The 18564-nt window shown below is 43.3% G+C and overlaps 1 protein-coding gene across 4 annotated transcripts in view; it reads right to left on the bottom strand.

Annotated features, from left to right (window-relative positions):
- Window positions 1-1718: 1718 nt before the first annotated feature.
- Window positions 1719-18564, bottom strand: part of Myo5a (myosin VA) — a 110350-nt gene continuing 93504 nt past the window's right edge. For all 4 annotated transcript variants that reach the window (XM_090358392.1, XM_090358393.1, XM_090358394.1 and 1 more), the window contains 8 exons: window positions 17490-17636; window positions 15074-15228; window positions 11781-11870; window positions 10051-10201; window positions 8114-8396; window positions 6903-7077; window positions 5595-5675; window positions 1719-5282 (listed from right to left, as the gene is read on the bottom strand). In XM_090358392.1, the coding sequence (XP_090214518.1) occupies window positions 5130-5282; window positions 5595-5675; window positions 6903-7077; window positions 8114-8396; window positions 10051-10201; window positions 11781-11870; window positions 15074-15228; window positions 17490-17636 (1235 nt within the window). In that variant the 3' untranslated portion in view covers window positions 1719-5129. The remainder of the gene's footprint in view (window positions 5283-5594; window positions 5676-6902; window positions 7078-8113; window positions 8397-10050; window positions 10202-11780; window positions 11871-15073; window positions 15229-17489; window positions 17637-18564) is intronic.

Genomic DNA, 18564 nt, shown 5'->3' with positions numbered 1-18564 from the left:
AAGTAAAGGAAGGACAAAGGAAAGGTATGTGTGTGGGGGGAGGGTGATGTAGGAAGAGGAGAAAGGAATCCATGGTTGGAAGCCACACGCAATCTAAATCTTCACAAAACCTTGAGAAACAGGGCAATAGATCCCTTAGAGAGGACAAGTCTGATGACCTTAAGGCAGCTCTAGGAGGGAAGGGAGCAAAAGGGTTAAGGCGGCCCTCACAGCACAGCCTGAGAACAATAACGCACTTCCATGAACACGGGCCCCTCTAATACCAGAGCCTCTCAAACAGGCATGCACACACTACAGCTCCTAGCTCCAGGCACATGCTGACTTGTATATGGCCTGCCCGGTGGACAGCCCTCAGACAGCCTGCTGTCCAGGGCTCAGGGTGGAGGACTCACACTGGGGATTCCAGTGGCCGCAAGGCTTCACAGCTCACTGGTGGCTCTAACAGAGACTCTGAAGGGCGTGTGGAGTGGGACCTGCCTCTTCACTTCAGAGACTGTCCCTGCTTCCTGTCCCTCTGGTTCATAAAGCACATAACTTGTCCATGCTTAAAACTCAGAGTTCTGGACCCTCCCAGGCTGTCTGGTTTACCATCCAAGTGAAACCTAGTTACATCAGGTAACAAACCATAAAGAAAACCGTCCTGGCAATGGGCAACGTGGAACTAGCCACTCATTCAGTTCCATGTGCCAAATGCCAACTCTGGTAAAAGAGCGCCTCTTAGTGGCCCAGGGCCCGCATGGCGCCAGAGAGAGAACAGAACCTCGTGACTTAAGTCAGTCTCCTGTCCACACCTGCTACTGCTCCACTTGAGACAACTGCTGGAGGGCAAATTGCTGTCACTGTCTCAAGGAGTTGCTCTATGTCCTGGCCATGCTGCTGTGAGGAGGACACAGGAAGGGCGCTGGCGTGAAGCACATCCAGGAACAGGAACAGGCTCTGCCATCCTGCCAACAGGACTGTGGAGTGTCAGGTACTAAACTTGGCTTTTTGATTTACCCCAAGTAGACAGCATTGTCCAAGGGATCCTTGATTATGACTCCCGAGGAACACTGAAATGGACTAGTGTGTGTGTGCGTGGGGAGGGAAGAGATTGAGGAGGGGGAGGGAGAGAAAGAAAGGAAGAGAGGGAAAGGAAGAGAGCATCCTAAGACAACTTTTTAGGATGGTAGTGATAACCCTAGCCCTAGGGTTATCAGGAAAGCAATTTCTCACCCCAATAATGACACTAAAATTCAAAGTATTGTCACAGCCTCTGGGATTATGTTCCTAAGGACTTGATCTACATGACACATAATTATTCTCCTATAAAGAACCAATCTCAATTATCCACTGAAATGGAAACCAACATGGACAGGAAGTCCCTGTTTTCCCATTGGATAGATGGCTTAGGGAATTTAGTTCTGTATTTCTGTACCACAAAGTTGGGTCAGGTACATGGGGGATTTCCTAAACTTCCAAGTCATTTTGTAGCTTTGATTCCAGAAGAACAATTTCCTCTGAGGGGAAGATCTTTTCTAAGGCAGATTGAGAGCTTGGCCTAAGAAAAACCGAAGGAAGGAAAATTCCTTTGGTCTTTTCACTTTGCATTCCTAAAGTGTGAGATGAGACTGTGGAGAAGACCAGCGAGTGGAGACTATCAAAGACCTGGGAGTTGGCACTGGTGGCTCAAGTCTATAATCCTAGGTTCCTAGGTACTCAGGAGACCGAGATATGAAGGTCATGGTTGGAAGCCAGCTGAGGCAGAAAAGTCTGAGACATTCTATCTTCAATTAACTAGCAAAAATGCCTGACTGAAGGGGTAGCTCAAATGGTAGAGCGCCAGCTTATCAGCAAGCAAGACAAATCAGAACAAGAGGCACTGAGTTCAAGTTCAAACGTGAGAGAGAGGGGAGGGGAATAACTGCTTCCAAGATCTCTTCTTTTGAATTCAAAGTGTATGCCATAGAGAAATTATGAAAAATCTAATTAAAGTTAAAAAGTATACTGAGAAGTGAGAGCAGTAAGGACTTTGCAAAGATTGGCTGGAAGAAAAGTTCCCAGGCAGCCAATGGGTAACTGGCAATGGAGACCAAACATCCTCCATAATCTTCAGTGCACACACTGCAGGCAAGCCCCTACACTGAAGGCAAGCCAATGGGAGCTGAGCACAAGATTAGGCCGAGGTTCAAAGAAGGTGACAGAGGGCAAGAGAGAAGGAAGTCCCCAAACTAGCCAAGGATACTCATTTGGCAGAATATTGGTGGAATGTCAACAGAATAGCTCCCATATTCATTTACCAGGTTCTGAGGCTCCCTGCTGGAAAGTTATTCTTGGAAGGGCAAACCAGAGACGTGAATCCAGATCCCATCTAGGGTTCTGGGGAGGCCTTAGAGAGAGCCAGACCCCTGGAGTAGCAGGAACTGTGTGGTGTCATACTGGATCAGGTGAAAAGGGATGGGGGGGCATGGGAGCTCTGGCTAGGGTAAAGCAGAAAGATGGAAGGAAAGTTTCAGAACCCAGAAATGTTCAGACATGGGTCCAGAGTAAGAACAAGAACTGTGGTGACAGTGGGTGCTGTAGTGTGATTCTCAAGACTGGACATTTTCCAGGGTGTCTGGGAGGCATGCTACCCTAGACTGTGGAGGTCAGTCTACACCCTGGGTTTATTTTCTTAGCAACACACTACCGATGTCCTGTGGATGTGGTGAGACTCTGGGATACTCAGTAGCAATGGAAAGGTTTTTAAGCATTAACTACTCTTGGAAGCCATGCTGAGCCACTGGAGAAAACTAAGAGAATGTGGTTGCATTAGTGTTTTGAGGCGATCCTACAAATAAGGAAAAGTATTACAACAGAATATATAGCTAGGGATACAGTGCAAGCAGAACATATGCCTAGCATACATGAGGTCCTCCTGGGTTTGGTCCCCAGCACTGGAGAAAAACAAAAAATTCCACCAAAACAATAAAGCAGTACATGACATAAGAAAAATTACTCAAACTAATCCATTTTCAAATAATATAGGTACAGTAAGACTTTCTAAAAGCATGTGCATCAATCATATACATTCAAGAAAAGTGGTAGCTACATAATTTTGGGGTTTATGTTCTATTAGGTAATAAAATGAACTGATATGCTTTCCATACTAGTCTTCCCAACAAAGGGTAAAATAGCGAAGTCTTTTTCTCTGGGAGCCAAGAGTTGAGAAGAGAAAATTTTAGACATAGGACAGGCGTTAAGAATCAAGGGGTCCAAGCTGGACACTGGTGGCTCACGCCTGTATTCCTAGCTACTCAGGAGGCTAAGATCTGAGGATTGTAATCTGAAGCCTAGCTGGGCGAGAAAATCTCTAATCACACACACACACACACACACACACACACACACACACACACACACACACAGCTGAAAGTAGAGGTGTGGCTCAGGCGGTGGAGCACCAGCCTTGAGCAAGAAAGCTAAGGGACAGCGTGCTCAGGCCCTGGATTCAAGCCTTAGTACCAGCATTAACCACCCCCCCCCCCAAAAAAAGAAGGAAAGGATCAAGTTGTTCAACTCTCATTTTGTAAACAAGGAAACTGAGGCTCAAATAAGATAACAGACAGTATTCCTCTTTTAATAACAATACTTATCACTGATTTGAACCTGTTTGACTTCCATAAATAATATTGCACATATTTTAAGAAGATATGTCACTTTGATAGACCCTCTATGAGTTAAATTATATAAATCTATGATTGTAATTAAAATCAGTATCTACTGAAAGCTAAGGTTTTACACATCCTGAAAGATTTCTTGTGTAAGTTTTCTAGGAAAAAAAATGAATAGGTTTAAGTTAGAATTTCAGAATGAAGACTTACAGAATCTGGGTCTTACTGATCCAAATCCTCTGTAAAATTCCACAATATTATATTTCTAATTCTTCCTAAGGTATTTCTAGCATGATGCTTTTTTAAAAAAATTAAAGTATCTAGTGGCATCTGAGAACATTTCTAGAAGTTGTAAAGCCTCAAAAACCTGAATTTTAACTAAATATTTCTTATATACGTTTTTGCATAATATGATAATCAAAGTTTTGAGACCTGACTCATGAATAATCTGATAATCCTTTCTAGACAGTGACTGAAATTCATTTCTTAATAAATGAAGCAGAAAGAAAACCTGGCAAGGCTGAAGGTATCGAAGTCTGGGAACAAAAAGATTTAAGTCACTTTATAGAACACCATACCCTGATGCCATATCCACCCAGGGACAATGAACAATGTAACACATGTTGAATAAATAATGATGTCAACAACAGCCACTTCATCTAATCCTATCCCTATGTGTCAAGCATTTCAGCTACTTGTGCAGGTGAGTGTATAGATATTTGCATATAATCCAGTTAAAACTGATCTCATTGAATTGTAAACGAGTCAATAAAAGCATATTGTTATAGTGCTCCCTAGAAAGACCATTTACATGTTAATTAGTAGCAGCCTGTTAAAGATGCTCTGTAAGCTACAGTACAAGTGGACAGACATCTATGCTATAGCAAACCAATATTCTTCCACTGTCTGTCTATCATAGTGAAAGTTACTTGACTGAGTCCACCTATTGCCAGTTTATTTCTTCGATCCAGTTTGACCAGATCAAACATGATTGCTCCCTTGACTGCTAATGGTGTACACTCAGTGGTAACTCTGCTGTTAGCTCTCCTCTTCAGCTCAGAGGAGACTGGGCTTACTACTACGTAGCTTCCTAGTAAGAGTTCATATATATGGAATTTACATTTGTCATACCACTTTAAACACAGTGGAAAATAAATGCTGCCAACTGGCAACGTATTTTTTTCTCTCCTTTCTTCCCTATCTTCCTTCCCTCATTCAGATGCAGTAAATTCAGGATACAAAACTGAATGATGAGGGATGAGGGATGAGGGATGCCTAGTAAGAGAACACAGCACACACAAAAAAGCCTCTTTTCTTTCAAGTGACAGAAGCAGTCTAGGGGGAGTTCCAGTTAAATAATTTCTTGTTTGAGAGATAATCAGTACTTCTCTTTAAAAATGTATTTTTTTTCAGTAGCTCACTGGGGAAACAAACAAAAATAAAATGGTTCAAGTCCAGACATTAAGAGATGTCTTGTCGCTGTCCACCTGGACACAGCTTTCAGACCCTTGAGATGAAGCCCAGGCCCAGGCTGGCTGGGATCTGGATGGTTTCTAGGGCAAGGGAAGATGGGTTAAAAGGAAAGGTAACAGGAAAGATGTGCTTAGCATCCATGAGCAGTTGAGGAGAGTCCTTCCTGTCTCGTAAGCGCACCTGAGAAGATGAAGCAAAAAGATAAATAGACATCAGTGTTTTGAATCTGTGATGCTTTTTGGGGGGGGCTGTCAAAATTCCTATCAATTCTTTCTATTATTTTTCTCATGAAACAAGTTTGTTTGTTTTAAGATCTCTTTGATTCGACTGATGAACTATTATCCAAAAGAAATAAGATGATGAAAGATTGGCAGAGCACCTACCTTGAAGCAAAGATACAATAAAAGAAAAATATATTATCATTCAATAATATTGTAAAAGTTCCACTTAAAAGGTTGTTAATGAATCAAAAGAAAAATAAACCACTTTTACCTGTATAGTACGAATGAATGATACAGAGACTCTTTCTTCAAACTCATTAACTGGAGTGTACAAATTCAACACTTTGACAATCTGAAAGACATAAAAGGATTCAAGTTTGTTTTGTTTTGCATATTAGAAAACACACTGAGCTGAGCTTGGTGGCTCATGATTGTAATTCTGGCTGTTCAAAAAAATCTGAGGATCGGGACTGGGAGTTTGACCTAGTGGTAGAGTGCTTGCCTAGCATGCACAAAGACACGGGTTCAATTCCTCGGTACCACATACATAGAAAAAAGCTGGAAGTGGTGCTGAGGCTCAAGGGTAGAGCTCTGGCCTTGAGAAAGTCCAAGGACAGTGAGTGCTCAGGCCCTGAGCTCAAGCCCAGGACTGGCCAAAAAAAAAAAAAAAAAAATCTGAGGATCTTGGTTCAAAGCCAGCCTGTTAGACTCTTAGCTAGAAGTAAAAATATGGCTTAAGTGATAGAGTGCTAGCCTTGAACAAAAAAGTTCAACGATAGCACCTGGGCCTTGAGTTCAAGCCCCAGGACTGACACACACACACACACACACACACACACACACACACACACACACACATACACACACACACACACACTGGAAAGAAAGGTAAAAAATTATTTACTTAGCCAGGCATGGTGGTTCACACCTGTAATCCTAGCTACTCAGGAGGCTGAGATTTGAGGATTGCGGTTCAAAGCCAGCCTGGGCAGAAAAGTCTGTGAGACTCTTATCTCCAATTAACCATTAGAAAACTGGAAGTAGCATTGTGGCTCAAGGGACTGGATGGTAGCTTTAAGCTGAAGAGCTCAGGGACAGAGCCCAGGCCCAGAGTTCAAGCCCCATGACTGACCAAAAAAATAAAATAAAATAAAAATTTACATATCAAACAGTATGGATGGGGGGTGTGGGGGGGAGGGTAATGGGTACCAAGACATGTGAAAGGGTATCAATGTATGTGAATTAATGCACCTTCTATCTGGCAAATATCATGTAACCCTTTTACTAATTACAATAAAAAAATATACAATAAATAAAAAAAAAAACAGTATGGAAGACAATTTTATGGAGTCTAAGCTCCATGAGGATAGGGAGTTAGTTTTGTTCTGCATTGTATCCCAGGCTCAGGCTGGGCCTGTTCGGAACATTATTGCAGATGATTGTATACACAGTTGGTATTGGCTGAAAGGTGACTAGAAGTATCTCCTTTCCAGATCTGTGTGGGTGAAGTCAGCACAGAGGCAAGGGCAGTAATATGCTGTCTGGAGGGGTCCACCCTCTGCCCGGGAAGCTGCTGTACCTGGGCAGTAGTGAGAGCATTACACATGGAGCAGATGGCTTCTGCGTCGTCATCCGTTTTCTTCTTCACTTGCAGAAGCTGGGCAGCCTGAATGAGAGGTTCAAGGGTCTCTTTGGCCCCGCTGTTCATCAGATTCTTGTCACGTAACCATTCCTCCAGTTGACTGACATTGTACCTACGCCATAGGGAGAAAAAAACAGAGAGAGGAGATAGAACAAGAGAGAAAAATGTAAATTTACTGAGCGCTGTCATAAATGTCTTTAATTGTGTGTGTTTGGCCTTGTCAATTAAAGTGACAGGCAATATTTTTGTTCAATTTTCTTACATCTAATCAGCAGTGCTTTAAAATTCAGCATTATCAGAATGAGGTTTGGAATCATTATTATGTAAGATTAAATGACAAGAAAAGATAATTGTCTCAAACAGAAAATGGAACAGAGTCATCACAGGGAAAGTTATGAAATTTGCTAATGCACAAAATAGAATATGCAGTGTGGTTCTGTCCTCATTGGATGGCTGACCAGAATTACTTTCCTGCCTCTCTTACAAGATGGCTTCCTTTTGCAGGGTGTCAGTCAATTATTCTCAGGTACTCTCTTTTCCTTAAGGCAAACTACCAGCCAGATCCCCTATCATATGCATCATGTTCAAGCTTCTTTTCTTTTTTTTTTTGTCCCAGTACTGAGTCTTGAACTCAGGGCATGGGTGCTCTTCTTTAGCTAGTTTGCTTAAGGCTGATGCTCTACCATTTGAGCCACACTTCTACTTCTGGCTTTTTGGTCGCTAACTGGAGATAAGCATCTCATGAACCTTTCTGTCCAGGTTGACTTTGAACCACAATTCTCACATCTCAGTCTTAGGAGTAGCTAGGATTATAGGCATGAGCTGCCAGCATCTCAATTTGCCTTCTAACAGCAACATGGCACCAGAATTCATTATAATGTAAATTTTTCTTATTGCATGATGGAAAAATACATGACAGGAGAGAAAGTAGCCAGGCCCTGTACATTTTTATGTCATCTCTTCATCCCTTCCAACAAATTGGTTTCGCAGGGTTGCACTGCTTCCTGTCACAGTGGGAAGAATCTGTTGACCGGGCCCCACCCACCAGCAGTGGGAAGTGTGGCTCCACCACAGCTCTTCCTTGCTGCTCGGAACTCTAGATCCCTGGCAGCCTACGTGGGCAGTGACGAGGGGCTGCTCTGGCTCACCTGATCTGCATGCCTTTACTCCAGGAGCACATGTCCTTGCGCAGAAGGAGGTTGTTCAGGGTGACGGCCCCCACGATGTAGAACATCTGCTTGGCCACCTGCTTGATGAGCTCTGGGTCCATGCCGTGCTGGCACATGACCGAGTGGAAGGAGTTGAGCTGCCGGAGTATGGAGTCCAGTGTGTAAGTGCCTTCGTCAGCGATGCTGGAGGTTCGCTTCCTGAGGCCTGTGGGCTTCACCCCAGACACGCCCTGAATCGTCTCGTGCTCCAGCATGCCTGATACTGTGGGAGGATTTCAAGGGTTAGAAAAGATCTGGAGATATGCATAACACGCACGCGTGCGCGCACACACGTGCGCGCGCGCACACACACACACACACACACACGCACACAGAGTTAGAGTTTTAGGCTTCCCTCAGTCCCACAGCAGTTAGATTTGGGGCTTGCCTTAGTTTCCCAGGGGAGTCTGCTCAACTGTGGCAACAATAGCCCTTTATAGTACTTGGCTTCTGTTTCCCTTAGAAAGCTTCTGATCTCGGTGCTGGTAGCTCATGTCTATAATTCTAATTACTGAGGAGAACTGAGATGTGAGGTTTGTTGTTGGAAGCCAGCCTGGGCAGGAAAGTCCACAAGACTGTTATCTCCAATTAATCCCTTACAGTGCTGCAAGTGGAAAACTGGCCAAGTATTACAGAGCCAACATTATGTGAAAAAGGTAAGGGACAGTGCCCAGGGCCTGAGTCCATGCCCCAGTACCAGCACACACATAGAAAGAAAAGTAAAGAAACTTTCTGAGGTGTCCTCTCCTTGCCTGGAGCCCTTCTAAAGCAAGGAACAAGTCTGGCTCACCTTAATAGGTCCTTGTGCTAAAATCAGTTCCTACTAACCCTGTACTGACTCCAAAGCTTTGATAATTCTTGCTCTTAAGTAACTGAGAGATGGAGGTGGTTTATTGGTCTACTTCTTGTTCAGTCAATAAAAACAGACTAAGGTAGAAGGAAGATGAGCTGAAGCTGCCCTTGGCTTCTGTGGTACCACCTGTGTTTTAGATGACTGACTGCTTTCAATTCATGGCCTTTTAGGGGACAAGTGGACAAATCACAGCCATCACAAATGGCTCCTTAGCTTTTTATGCCTCTAGATGGTCAAACTGTGAGTCCATGAAGAATTGAACCCTCTGAGCCTTTCCTAGGTGAAGTGAAGAAGTAGAAATGTGGAAACGTGTGGGAAGTTAATAATCTGCCTGAAGGTAATGATGCCTGGTAACCTGGAAAAAAAATTACCATTTCCCACCAGCAACATTAGCAGCCTATATTTTGTACAAGGCCCCTAACTGCTATTCACTGATGCTGCACCTTCCAAAGGAATAGAGCTGGTCCACTACATGAATGAACACTGCAGTAAGCAGAGGTCCATGCAACTAACCACATACCTAGCTGAAGCTACCTAAATACAAACTCACACCTCAGGTACTCAGCCAGTGAGAAGCCATTACCTCCAGTCAGATGGCCTGTAACATTTTCAGCATGGAGTGTCTGAGACACACTGGTTCTTGTTGGCATGGCACTTCCTGCCAACTCACCATAGACTATAAGGTAGCGTGTAAGTGCTCTCCAGACTCTGGGTTTCAGATCGGCCCCTGGGAAGCCCTGGAGAGTCGTGAGCTCGTTCAGAGTTTAATGTGCTTTTGAAAACTGGGCCAGGAATAGTGTCCTCTGCAGTGTACCAGACATAATCTGATCTTAAGAGAGAGGCATTAATGAGTGGACAGGCAGCCATGGTTGGGATTCAGAGGTTACTCAGCTGATTTTCAGCCTGTACCTTACTATTTTCTAGTCTATGAAAATATACCCCAGGACATCGCTGCAGTCCATCCATTCACAGGCGGGTACATGAGATGGACAGGCTGTGGAATTCCCCACTGTGCCCGCCTTACCGATCATTGGCTGAAGGATATTCTCTAACACCCGCACCAACTGTTGGTAAATCTGAATGGCCAAGTCACTCAGCACTTGCCGATACTCAGCCAGGTCAAAATTGGTGAGGCAGTGTTCGTTCTGGCGAGAGGTGTTATGCTTCATGAAACCCTGGAGTTGCAAAGTGAACATAATGATACACAGGAGTCACTTCTACCTGGTTTCACAAACGCCAGCTTTCTGAGCATCTTCATGTTCCTATTACTTTCCACCCAGGATCTGTCCTCATCCCACTCAGCTCCACCCCACCCATGACATGAAAATCACTCCCACATGCTGCTGGTGTATTTGCTCCTATCATCTCTCTTTTCTATTTACTTGCTTTTTTCTTTTAAAATCATTTTTATTAGCACTTTTTACTTGTTCCCCCCTTATTTTATTAGTTTACATTAGCACTTCTTACTCACTTTTCCCCCCTTAATTTTAAAATTGGTTTAAGTTAGCATTTCTTACTAGCTATCACTTCACACATGCACCTAACAACCTAGATTTAAGCCTTTCCCATCACAATATGGACGAAACAAATTGGGAGACTAACTTAAGAAAAACAATGAGTGTTTAATTCATTCGAGAGCAGGTTTCCTGCCAAAAGGATGCTCTCAAGCACTACCCTCGTAACATCAGCCCGTTCAGCATGAGTGCTATTCATAATCACTATACCCAGAGGGGCAGGTGTGCTGTTGAATAGCCTGGTAACTAAAAGAGCAATTCTTTTTTTAATGTTTCATGGGACCCACAGCATGCCCTTCAGTCAGAGCTTAGGACAGATCTTCTGGTGGCATTTCTATGGACAGGCAGGTACTTTTTTTTGCAGTCATTTTGCTTTGAAACACACCCAGTAAAACCATGGCCTGCTTAGTGGACTCTGCACCTGCTTCCAGTCCTAAATTGAGGGGCTGGTGGAATTCACACTTGTACTTCAGTATCTTTATCAGGACGGTCTCTGTGACTTCTGTGTCACAGGGATACTGAGCAGCTTCTCTGCCCAGCCTCTTGGCAAAGGATGGGGAGGGGAGGGAGGGAGCATGGAGGCCAGTGGGTGAGGACCCCAGGCTTGTTGAGATGGTAGATCAAGAGAGGCTGGGAGGACTGGGACAAATCCATGAACCCCAATGAACTTCAGTTTCTATAAACTGAAGTTTATTCATATTTCCTGAAGATATAGTGAAAATTAAATAACCTAATATATCATAAATGCTGCCAGATACATACTAAGCAGTCCTTAATAATTGTTTACATGGTTTAAAGTGTTGAGTGAAGTCTACTAAACAACCAACCAATGAACATATCACCACAGACAAATGTTATAGATGTTTTTGAACATATCAAGAGATGCATGTTCTTGATTATATCTTAAGCTCGATCATTTTTAATGTGCTGTGGTGAGTCAAAACTGATTAATTTCTGCAATGGTTCAATATTCCAATATTGGTTTCTAGACAGACTACAAATTGACACCAATTTTACATTTCTGGTAAGTATTCAGTGACTGATACATTAATATATGGGAAAAAACTAATTATTTGTGAATTTGCTGGTAGATAACCAATGCCAAACAAAGATCTGAATTTCCAGGCTGCCTCTGACTCTGAACTTGGGCTGTGAAAGCAACACAGTCACATATTTACCATTCTTCACATAAAGGCCAGGGAAAGGACAGCTTGCTGCTTTTATAATCAAGGCTTCTCACCTCTTCTCCACTGTACTGCTTCAAACAGTGCAAAAACCGGCATGTGTTAGAGAGCCAGAAGGAGACAGTTTCAAAATCATCACCTCTTTTCTGAAAGAGAGAAAAAGTCTAAATTTGCCTTTTCCTTAGAGAAATAACAACCTGGAAGGGAAGAAGAAAACCCAAATGCAACAGACATCAAAAGATTCATTTCTTTCCATTACCATTGTAAGCTATTTTTAAAAATCACATTGCAGTCTTACATCATCCTATCTTGCAGAATTTCACCATCAGTTTCACAGGCTCTTTGCTACTTTTCTTGCCAATAGAAAAGTGTTCCAATGAGCTGGGCATGGAAGCTCACACCAGAAACCCTAGTTACATGGAAGGAGATTGGGAGGAATGCACTTTGAAGCCAACCTCGGTAAAAAGTCAAGATCTCATCTCAATCAAAGGCTGGGTGTGGGGTATGCACATGTCTGCAGTCCTGAGTGGGTGAGAGGCCATAGGTACAAGGATCTGGGTCTGGAGCCCCCTTTATTGTCTGAAAAACAACCTAAAGAAAAGAAATAGCTGGGGAGTTTGGCCTAGTGGAGTTTGCCTAGCATGCACAAAGACCTGGGTTTGATTCCTCAGTACCACATACATAGAAAAAAGCCAGAAGTGGTGCTGTGGCTCAGGTGGTAGAGTTCTAGCCTTGAGAAAGCCCAAGGACAGTGCTCAGGCCCTGAGCTCAAGGCCGAGGACTGGAAAAAAAAATAGCTCGTAGTCAGCAGGCTGAGATGTGAGGGCTGGGGTTCAAGTCCAGCCTGGACAGAGAAGTCTATGAGATTCCTATTTCCATTAAACTGCTCAAAAAAGGCTGGAAGTGATATTGGCTCAAGTGGTAGAGTACCAGCCTTGAGCACCGGAGTCTCAGGGCCAGAACCCAGCCCCAGCAACAAACAAACCAACCAAATAAACAAAACCCATGCTGGGACCATGTCCCCAAGTGGTTGCTCTGAATTCAAATGAGAAAGGAGAGGAAAAGTGAGAGGGGGTTGGGGCGGGGGGAGGGAGAGGGACACAGAAACAGAAGGATAGACACAGAGAAACACAGAGGGGTTTAAGTTTTTCCATTTTTCCACGCTATTTGCCTCTTCATGTCGAAAAAGTTTAATCCACAGCTGACTCAAACTTACTTCCCCTGGGGCTGAGGAAGGGAATCGGAAAGAATTAAGAGCATACATAGAATCACATGTTTTGTAAGAAACACTATGACAAAGAATTTGAAACACTGAAACCCAGCTTGGATTAAAAATATCCACAAGATAACATTTCTGAGCTGGGAACTAGAGATGGGTGGTGTGTGGAACTACTCTGTCCTGGGCAGGAAGGGGTAGTAGGGGACATATTGGGGGGAAGGTCTCCTTATTAGGCCATGGTGGGAGGGGAGGGACAACTATGCCTGAGGCACAGGGAGAGTTTCTCAGGGCTGAGTATTGATGTTTTCTTTTCTTTTTCTTTCTTTTTTTTTTTTGTCAGTCCTGGGCTTCAGCTCAGAGCCTGAGCACTGTCCTTGGACTTTCTCAAGACTAGAGCTCTGCCATTTGAGCCTCAGCACCACTTCCGGCTTGTTTCTGTGTATGTGGTACCAAGGAATCGAACCCGTCGTCGTGCATACTAGGCAAGCACTCTACCATTAGGCCAAACTCCCAGCTTCATTATTGATGTTTTCTTTACACATGGAGTCCCCATTAAAATGAGACAATTGTTGTTACTTCAGAATAAAAGGTATTTAAGCACAGGGGTTTGGTAATGCCTATCTACAGTGCTAGTACTTGGGAGACTAAGGTAGAATGATTGTTGAGTTCTAGCCCGGTCTGGTCTAATAAGACCTTGTCTCAAAAAAAAAAAAACAAAACAAAAACCCCAACCCTTCCTTGAATAATCACAGTGGAAAGTAACCACACAGGAAATTGTCCAGTAGCCACTGAGAGTTGGCATATGTCAGATGTTCATGGCAGGGCTTGGAGGACAGGAGGGCCTAGAGGAGGGAGGCCTCGGAGTGCAGAGTGTTAGGTAAGGAGGATGAGGCAGTTCTACAGGAGGAGGTGGTGACGGCTGTGTAACACTGCAGATACACTTCAGGCATACAAGTCTACACTTAAAAAAAAAAGCTCAAATGGTGAAGTTTATGTTATGTTTATCTTTTGCATAGTTTTTTAGGTTCATAAAAAGACATTTTAGATTTGAGAGAGTCCACTGGGCATGTGCATTCATCTTCACTGTAAATATTCCCATTCAGAATACATCATGAGAAGGTCAAGTACTAAGAGCACATTGTTACTTTCTCAACAGACACTGAGTTAAAACTAACTATGATGTTTGCTGTTGGTTGTTTTTCCTGGAGCCAGGGGAGGATGGGACAAGAGGATTGGGTGATACCTGTGCTGCAAGGGGCTTTCTGCTCAGTTATGTAATATAATGCTGCTGGCTTTTCCAAATATTCTTTTCCCATAAGCATCTGGGTGTTGCTTCTCACATGGAAACAGCATTTTGGGAACATGAAAAAATTGGGAAAAACAAGAAGAAAAGTTGAAAACTTTTTTTGTTGTTGTTGCTTGTCTTGTTTTTTATGTTTTTGCCAGTCGTGGGCCTGAGCTCAGGGCCTGAGCACTGTCCTTGGGTTTTCTCAAGGCTAGAGCTCTACCACTTGAGCCTTAGTGCCACTTCCAGCTTTTTTTTTTTTTTTCTATGTATGTGGTACCGAGGAATCGAACCCGGGTCTTCATGCATGCTAGACAAGCACTTTAACCACTAGGCCAAACTCCCGGCCCTTGTCTTGTTTTTTAAAAGAAGATCTTCAGGGTGGTTTATTTTTATTTTGGATTGAGTCAATATACTGAATCCTATCATTTAATCAGTATTTTTAAGTGGGAAGAAAACTTGCCAGTATCAGGGCTTGAATGCTGGACTTTGTACTAACTTACAGCTGGCCTTCTACTACTTGAGCCAATTCTTCAGTTCAGCTTTTCGCTGGTTTTAATGAACAGTAAGTAAGAGTCTTAAGGAGTTTTCTGCCTGGACTGGCTTCAAACTGAGAGTAGATAGAATTACAGGTGTGAGCCACCAGCACCAGTTAGAAAAAAAAAAATCTTTCAATGCTTTATCAGATACCTTTTTACACAAATAAGCCATGTATTGCTAGCAGCCATCTTAAACACCAGCATTACACACACACACACACACACACACACACACACCCATAGTACTAGCAAGTTCGCTCAAGTTTAGGGAACAATGAGGCCCTCTCTGCAGACTGCTGAACTGACCTTCAAAACTTTTTTGATGCTATTGATTGTGGATGTGAGCAATGACCTCACTTTCTGGTCGTCGTTCAGGTAGTCAGCGTGTCGAACACACATGAACAAGATGTACGCTGGCAGCCCTGGGATCAAGTTGACTGCTACACCCCGTGGCTTCAGTTCTGCAAAAGGAAAGACAAAGCTTTGTGAGGCATATGTTTGTAAGACAGAAATGCACAGCTGTCAACCAGCCATTCAGTCATTCAAGATAAATCATGCAAGAAAGGGTATTTTAACAGGTGATCGGGCAGAAGACACAGGGTGAAGGTTTTACATATGTGTATATAAAATTAAAATTTGTAGCTATGTGCCATTGGCTCACATCTATAATCCTAGCTACTCAGGAGGCTGAGATCTGAAGATCATGGTTCAAAGCTAGTCTAGGCAGGAAAGTCTGTGAGACTCTTATCTCCAATTAACCACTAGAAAACTAGAAGTAGAGCTGTGGCTTAAGTGGTAGAGCGCTAGCTTTGAGTTCAAGCTCCAGGATTGACACTAAAAATTAGCAATTAAAAAATAAACAACATAAATTTGTCCTGGGATTCCTTCCAGCAGCCTCCCCTCCACCCCTGCATCTATAGTCTCTGAAATCCTTACCATGTTTCATGTGATTCCCGACCCCTCCCACCTTCATCCCACCCACCTGAGCAGTCCCCCCCAACCCCCAGCCTCAACTTGGTTGCCTCTAATAGGTAGTTGGCTGAACATTCCTGGCATGCTTCTACCCCAGGATCTCTGGCACCCACAATTTTTCTGCCTCTCTGTTTTTTCCTCAGCTATCAGTGCAACTAGTTCCCTTACTTCTTTGGCCTCTGTCCAAAGATCCCTGTACCAGAGACCGCTGACAGACAGCTCTATGCCCACCTTTCCTCACTTCTCTGGGTTACCCATCAGCTCCCTGTTCTTGCTGAACAAAGATCACGTTGAACCTGCAGCACATCAGCTCCATACCCAGCACCAAGTTTAATGCCATAAACCAAGGCAAACTAAATTAGACATAATTGCCCATCACGATACTGTCACGTGGAACCAGGGGGGAGGAAAGACATGCAGAAGCTGAGGAGAGGCTTTTGGCTCGTATGTGTTCACCCCCTCTCTTCATTTATCACTCAGGAAAGGTCTCATGGAGCCAGTAGCCCCCCCCAACTCCTATGATCCTCCTTATTCCCTCCCCACTTGTCCTATCCATCCCTTCATTCACTGGAACATCTCCCTTAATTCTTTTCTTTCTTCCCCATTATTGACCTATTGCCCTCCACACAATTCATCATAAATCTTTCTAAGGAAAGAAGGAAAAGCAGAAATCGGGAACCTAAATGGTCTAGGGTGGTGGTTATATGTTAGAACCCTCTGAAGGATTTCAAGAAGTCCTTGGCAAAGTCAGGCTGCTCTCTCTGGAGTTTGATTTTACTGGTTTTCACAGCAATTTTAAAAATGAGCACTTTTTCAAAATCTTTCTGAGCAGGTAAGGAACATGGCTCAGAGGCACAGCGACTGTTACAAAAGTGGAAAGAAGGCTGGGAGTTTGGCCTAGTGGTAGAGTGCTTGCCTAGCACATACATAGAAAAAAAAAGCCAGAAGTGGTGCTGAGGCTCAAGTGGTAGAGCTCTAGCCTTGAGAAAGTCCAAGGACAGTGCTTAGACCCTGAGCTCAAGCCCAGGACTGGCAGGAAAAAAAAAAGTGGAAAGAAAGACCAGCAATGAAAAAACCCAAACCCATAACCACCATAACAACAACAACAAAATCTCTAGTCAGGCTTAGTGGCTCAATCCTTTAATCCCAGCACTCAGGAAGCAGAGTCAGGAGGATTGCAAGTTCAAGGCGAGCTTGTATTATATAACAACATCCTGCTTCTAAAAGACAACAGTGTCCCTCCCTCAAGTGTCCCCCATCCTCTAGTATTAAAGGATGATACCACATACAACTGCACAGTACTAATGATGACTAAAGCAACCTTATTCAAGTGTGGTAGCACAGGCCTGAAGTCCATGCAGGGAGGGGAGAATAATATGAGGCTAGCAGTTGGAGACTAGCCTGGCCAATATAGAAAGATTCTCATTTTCAAAATGAAAACAAGGGGCAGAGAATGTGGCTTAGTGGTAGAGTGCTTGCCTAACATGCATGAAGCCTTGGGTCTGGTTCCTCAGTCGCACATGAGCGGAAAAAGCGAGAAGTGGTGTTGTGACTCAAGTGGTAGTGTGCTAACCTTAAGCAAAAGAAGTTCAGGGACAGTGCCGAGGCTCTGAGTTCAAGCCCCAAGGACTGGGAAAAAAAAACAAAATTTCCTTTTTTAAAAAGGAAAAAGAAAGTTGAGTGACCAAGTCTTTCCTGCCATAGACACACGGAACAGAAGGGGGTTTCATGCCGTGTAGAGAATACTTGCCAAGAATCAGGTTCTTAACCAGCTTCTGCTCGTCCTCCTTCTTGTATTCCAGCATTCCTTGGAAATCCTTTTCTTTCCTGGGAATGTTGACTGGACGGATGGGCTCATCAATGATCTGCCCGGGAGATATATTCTCCATCTGGCCCACTGTATGAAAAACAAAGGAGAGGAAGATGTTTCTCAGAGAGAAAAGACCAGCAGGGTTCCACACTCTGATCATTCTAAGGGAACTCTGCAAGAACAGAAACTGGACATATTTTAACTAAGTTATCCCTAACTAAGTTGAAAGTTTTTTCCCCCTGATATATGGCATAAATGGATAGCAAAACAACCCATCCCTAACTTTTTTTTCCAATAAAATTTTCTTTGATTAAATGTCCTAAAAGTTAAGTGGTTTAACGTATTTATTAACTAATCTGTACCAAGCAGAAGCGGTTAAATAAGCTAGCTGTGGTGGCTCACACCATTGTAATCCCAGCTACTCAGGAAGCTGAGATCTGAGGATCGTGGTTCAAAACTAGCCCAGGAACTAAAGTCTGTGAGACTCTTATTTTCAATTAACCATCAGAAAACTGCAAGTGGCTCTGAAGCCCAAGGGGTAGGGTGATAGCCTTGAACTGAAGAGCTCAGGGACAACGCTCAAGCCTGGAGTTCAAGTCCCACAACCAACCAAAAAAAAAAAAAAAAGAAGAAATGGTTAAGTATAGTTAGATTTTAACTTATTGAAGGAAAAACTACACACTACACACAGGGGCAGCAAGACTACCTTTAGCTCTAAGAATTCAGTTAGTAAAAGCAAAAGAAGGGTTGGAGGCATGGTTCAGGTGGGAGAATACCAGCTGAGCAAGTATGAGTCCCTAAATTTAAATGCTCCAAAGAGCAAAAGCACACTTACTCCAAATGTAGCATTCCAATCAGTTCAATCACATAAAGACAGCTGGCCAAAGAGAGCTTTTTTACACCATTAATGTGAAAATGTGTCGTTTTTCTATAAGGCAAATACCTTTCTTCTAATATTTCTAATTTCCCAAGAAACATGAGTAACTAAAACATCTTTAATAGGCATTCATAAACA

This window comes from Megascapheus bottae, chromosome 25 (assembly GCF_031878675.1).
Source record: "Megascapheus bottae isolate mThoBot1 chromosome 25, mThoBot2.hap1, whole genome shotgun sequence".
Taxonomy (NCBI): Eukaryota; Metazoa; Chordata; class Mammalia; order Rodentia; family Geomyidae; genus Megascapheus; species Megascapheus bottae.
This window is presented reverse-complemented; position numbering and strand designations above follow the sequence as displayed.